The sequence below is a fragment of the Emys orbicularis genome, chromosome 13, assembly GCF_028017835.1.
Source record: "Emys orbicularis isolate rEmyOrb1 chromosome 13, rEmyOrb1.hap1, whole genome shotgun sequence".
In the NCBI taxonomy this organism is placed as follows: Eukaryota; Metazoa; Chordata; order Testudines; family Emydidae; genus Emys; species Emys orbicularis.
This window is the reverse complement of record NC_088695.1, coordinates 9,303,664-9,308,264: the sequence shown is the minus strand read 5'-3', so window position 1 is coordinate 9,308,264 and position 4,601 is coordinate 9,303,664. Positions and strand designations below refer to the sequence as shown.

Genomic DNA, 4,601 nt, shown 5'->3' with positions numbered 1-4,601 from the left:
GACAAGACAATGTCAGGGGGAATCCCCCAAGTTGGCTCCTTTGGTTCTGCTCTTTTTCCAGCATTGGGCTCAGAGACTCTCTTATGGGGAGAGTTTAAAAGTGCCCCGTGGGGTTTAGTTCTGCTGGGAGGGCCCTGGCCTGGGTGGTAATGAACTAACTGGGTTTCTTTCCAGCGTGGAAGAGTCCAGAGCGTCTGTCTGCAGGGAGAGAGCCTGGGGGGAATCGGGCTGTGACATGCACTCAAGCCCCTTCTGAAACCTTCCCAATCGCCCCGAGAGGCTGAGGAATCACATCCAGACTTCACTCAGGATCGTCCCGTCTTCCAGGGGACAGGGAAGGGAAATGGCTGTGATGGAGTCAGCTCAGGTAGGGGATTTTCAGGGAGCTGGTGGACGGTGGGACGGAGAGGCAGGGAGGAGACAGGGTGTGATAAACCTGCTGATTTTCTGAGTAGGAGGGGGCATACCACCATTTGTCAAAGAGGTCATAACCCTCCTGGGCAGTGCTGGGAAGATTTTCCAGACTCCCAGTGCTGGAGCCTGAACCCACTGGCCAGAGGCTGCTGTGAAATACGAAGGGAAGCTTTGGGGATTCCTGTCCCTGTCCCTGGCTCAGTGCTCTGCTTCCCGTATCAGCCTGTGGCTGCGAAGTATGTGGTAATTGGTAAATGAGAAGACCCTGCCCTCCTCCATCTGCTGCGGGGGGGACAAGGAAGTCTCACCTTCTCCCCGCCTCATGAAGACTCCTGGTGCTCTGAGCAGGGTGGGGGTGGGATTCTGCTACTCTGGTCCTCCCAGAGCTTCCAAGAAGTTTTTGTCTTTCTTCCTCTCCTGTGACTAGTGGGTTTGTAGCTCGGGCAGCAGGGGCTGAGTGGGGGTCTCTTGTTGTTTCAGTTGCCGGTGACCTTCGAGGAGGTGGCTGTGTATTTCACCCAGGAGCAGGGAGCTCTGCTGGACCCCAGTCAGAGAGCCCTCTACAGGGACGTCATGCAGGAGAACTATGAGATGGTGACCTCGCTGGGTAAGGGATTCCTGTCCCCTCGGTTATTAGAAGCCGTGAGGTCTTCATTTCTGACTCTGGTCAGGTTCTTCCCTGGTCAGTTAGATTGGAGGGGAATGGGTTCCATAATGCGCAGCTGCCACGTGAGAGGGACTTTCATTGGGACACGGGTATCAAACCCTAATGGACATGCGAAACCATGCCCACCCCTCCAGCATTTGGGGGGGGGGCAGAAGTCATTCATTGTCCTGTCTGTATTGTTTCTTACTGATGCACAAAATCCCTCTTCATTTCCCTTCTTGGGAATAGCTCCAGCCCTGGGGAAGATTGTGGGCTCTGCAGATTTAGAAATAGGAAATGGTCTAACTCCAGAGCTGTGTGTGCGTCAGCAAGGCCCAACAGCACATAGATCCTGGGAACTCCTTGTGAGGGCGTAACAATTCTCCCCACCTCCCCAGACGTCTGCTTCTCCCAAGAGGGCTCAGTGATCATGTTCCCGTGCTGTTGGATTCCATGTTCCCCCAGCAGATCATGGTGAGAGGTACCACTCACAGAATGCCCTTTGTGACAGACACTCTTCCAATCCTCCATGTGCCCCGACCTTGTCTCTTTTCACTCCCTGTTCAGGATTTCCCATTCCCAAACCTGAACTGATCTCCCACCTGGAACGAGGGGAAGAACTGTGGGTCCCGGATCTCCAGGTCTGTGAGGAAAGACAGATCCTGAGAGGCAATTGCACAGGTGAGGACTGAAACAGAAACCATCTGGTGAATGAAGGAAAAAGTTGAGAATCCCAAAAATATGCTGTGAGTAAGAGCCCTTAGTTCTTCCTCACCTCAACCAGGGCTGTAGTCAACAGATACCATTCACGGCTTTCTACCCGTCCTGTTAGCTGCAGGAGTTTCCTTGCCAACTTTCCATCCCTGGGAGTGTTTGGGTGGGATCTGGAGGCAAATTCCAGTTGCTCAGTCTTCACAATGTTAGCATGTTGGGTTTTCCCTTGGTGCTATTCCTCTTTCTCCCCAGCACAATGACTCCTGTCTGGATTGTCTCTTTCTCCCAGCAGGTGATGAGACAGTGGATGAGAAGAAGGATGGGAATCATCATGAGGAAGTTCCTGGGCAAGTGGAACCACAGGGGAACTTTGTGGGAAGAGCTGAAGGGAGTTTATCCCAGTGCTTGGAAGAGGGAGAAGCCTGGGGAAATTGGCACAAGTCAGAGAGGCGACTGAAAAACCACCCAAGGAAGAAAGTGGATGAATCTATTATATGTGGGGGAGGAGACAAGGATCCCACAGCCCAGCAGACCAATCCTAAGGAAGAGAAACCCTATCAGTGCCTCGAATGTGGAAAAGGGTTCATTTTCAGATCACAGCTTGTGACACATCAGACAATCCATACTGGAGGGAAACCCCTTCAATACTTGGCCCATGGGGAAAGCTTCAATAACTGCTCAGATCTTAATAACCATGGGAAAAGCCACATGGGAGAGAAACCCTATCAATTCCTCGAATGTGGAAACTGTTTGAATTGGAAGTCAGAATTAATTACACATCAGAGAATCCAGACAGGGGAGAGACCCCATAAGTGCTTGGATTGTGGGAAAAGTTTCATACAGAGGTCACACCTTGTTAAACATCACGCAATCCACACAGGAGAGAGACCACATAAGTGCTTGGACTGTGGGAAAAGTTTCATACAGAGGTCAGACCTTACTAAACATCAGGCAATCCACACAGGAGAGAGACCACATAAGTGCTTGGACTGTGGGAAAAGTTTCATACAGAGGTCAAACCTTATTGAACATAAAGGAATGCACACAGGAGAGAGACCCCACAAGTGCTTGGATTGTGGGAAAAGTTTCATACGGAGGTCATACCTTGTTAAACATCAAGCAATCCACACAGGAGAGAGACCACATAAGTGTTTGAACTGTGGAAAAAATTTCATACGGAGGTCACACCTTGTTAAACATCAGGCAATCCACACAGGAGAGAGACCACATAAGTGCTTAGACTGTGGGAAAAGTTTCAGGAACAGATCAGCCCTTTCTAAACATCAGGCAATCCACACAGGAGAGAGACCCCACAAGTGCTTGGACTGTGGGAAAAGTTTCATACAGAGGTCAAACCTTATTAGACATCAGGCAATCCACACAGGAGAGAGACCACATAAGTGCTTAGACTGTGGGAAAAGTTTCAGGAACAGATCAGCCCTTTCTAAACATCAGGCAATCCACACAGGAGAGAGACCCCACAAGTGCTTGGACTGTGGGAAAAGTTTCATACAGAGGTCAAACCTTATTAGACATCAGGCAATCCACACAGGAGAGAGATCCCACACGTGCTTAGTCTGTGGAAAAAATTTCATACGGAGGTCACACCTTGTTAAACATCAGGCAATCCACACAGGAGAGAGATCCCACAAGTGCTTGGACTGTGGGAAAAGTTTCATACAGAGGTCAAACCTTGTTAAACATCAAGCAATCCACACAGGAGAGAGACCCCATAAGTGTTTGGACTGCGGGAAAAGTTTCATACAGAGGTCAGACCTTATTAGACATCAGGCAATCCACAAAGGAGAGAGACCACATAAGTGCTTGGACTGTGGGAAAAGTTTCATACAGAGGTCAGACCTTACTAAACATCAGGCAATCCACACAGGAGAGAGACCACATAAGTGCTTGGACTGTGGGAAAAGTTTCATACAGAGGTCAGACCTTACTAAACATCAGGCAATCCACACAGGAGAGAGACCACATAAGTGCTTGGACTGTGGGAAAAATTTCATACAGAGGTCAAACCTTATTGAACATAAAGGAATCCACACAGGAGAGAGACCCCACAAGTGCTTGGACTGTGGGAAAAGTTTCATACAGAGGTCACACCTTATTAAACATAAAGCAATCCACACAGGAGAGAGACCCCACAAGTGTTTGAACTGTGGAAAAAATTTCATATGGAGGTCAGACCTTGTTAAACATCAGGCAATCCACACAGGAGAGAGACCCCATAAGTGCTTAGCCTGTGGAAAAACTTTCATACGGAGGTTACACCTTGTTAAACATCAGGCAATCCACACAGGAGAGAGACCCCACAAGTGCTTGGATTGCGGGAAACGTTTCATACAGAGGTCACACCTTATTAAACATAAAGCAATCCACACAGGAGAGAGACCCCACAAGTGCTTGGACTGTGGGAAAAGTTTCATACAGAGGTCAAACCTTGTTAAACATCAGGCAATCCACACAGGAGAGAGACCCCACAAGTGCTTGGACTGTAGGAAAAGTTTCATACAGCGGTCACACCTTACTAAACATCAAGCAATCCACACAGGAGCTAAACTTCTGTGACACTGGGAGAGAAAGGGTTAAGCAACTTGCATGTAATAGACCCAGTTCAACTTTTAGAGACATGTTAAAAAAGTGTGTCCATGTTAGATAAGTTTGAGCTTTGAAATGTAAACTTATGTTAAAGACCTGGAAGAAGATGGTAACTGTAGTAGTCTATAAAAAGCAACAAAGAGTCCTGTGGCACCTTATAGACTAACAGAAGTATTGGAGCATAAGCTTTTGTGGGTGAATACCCACTTTGTCAGACGCA

At 48.4% G+C, this 4,601-nt stretch overlaps 1 protein-coding gene across 1 annotated transcript; it reads left to right on the top strand.

Moving 5' to 3' along the window:
* Positions 1–343: 343 nt before the first annotated feature.
* On the top strand, positions 344–4,351 carry LOC135887385 (zinc finger protein 420-like). The gene is made up of 7 exons (XM_065415156.1): positions 344–367; positions 895–1,021; positions 1,479–1,541; positions 1,628–1,741; positions 2,067–3,291; positions 3,628–3,985; positions 4,070–4,351. Exons 1-7 carry the CDS (start codon positions 344–346, stop codon positions 4,349–4,351), a joined length of 2,193 nt encoding a protein of 730 aa, XP_065271228.1.
* Positions 4,352–4,601: the final 250 nt, after the last annotated feature.

Excerpts from the sequence above, each read along its gene's own strand:
- LOC135887385 (XM_065415156.1), top strand. The coding sequence starts at position 344 with ATGGCTGTGATGGAGTCAGCTCAG. Across the intron at positions 1,542-1,627 it reads CCAGCAGATCATGGTGAGAG|GATTTCCCATTCCCAAACCT; the intron begins GTACCACTCACA and ends CTCCCTGTTCAG. Across the intron at positions 3,986-4,069 it reads CAGACCTTGTTAAACATCAG|GCAATCCACACAGGAGAGAG; the intron begins GCAATCCACACA and ends GTTAAACATCAG.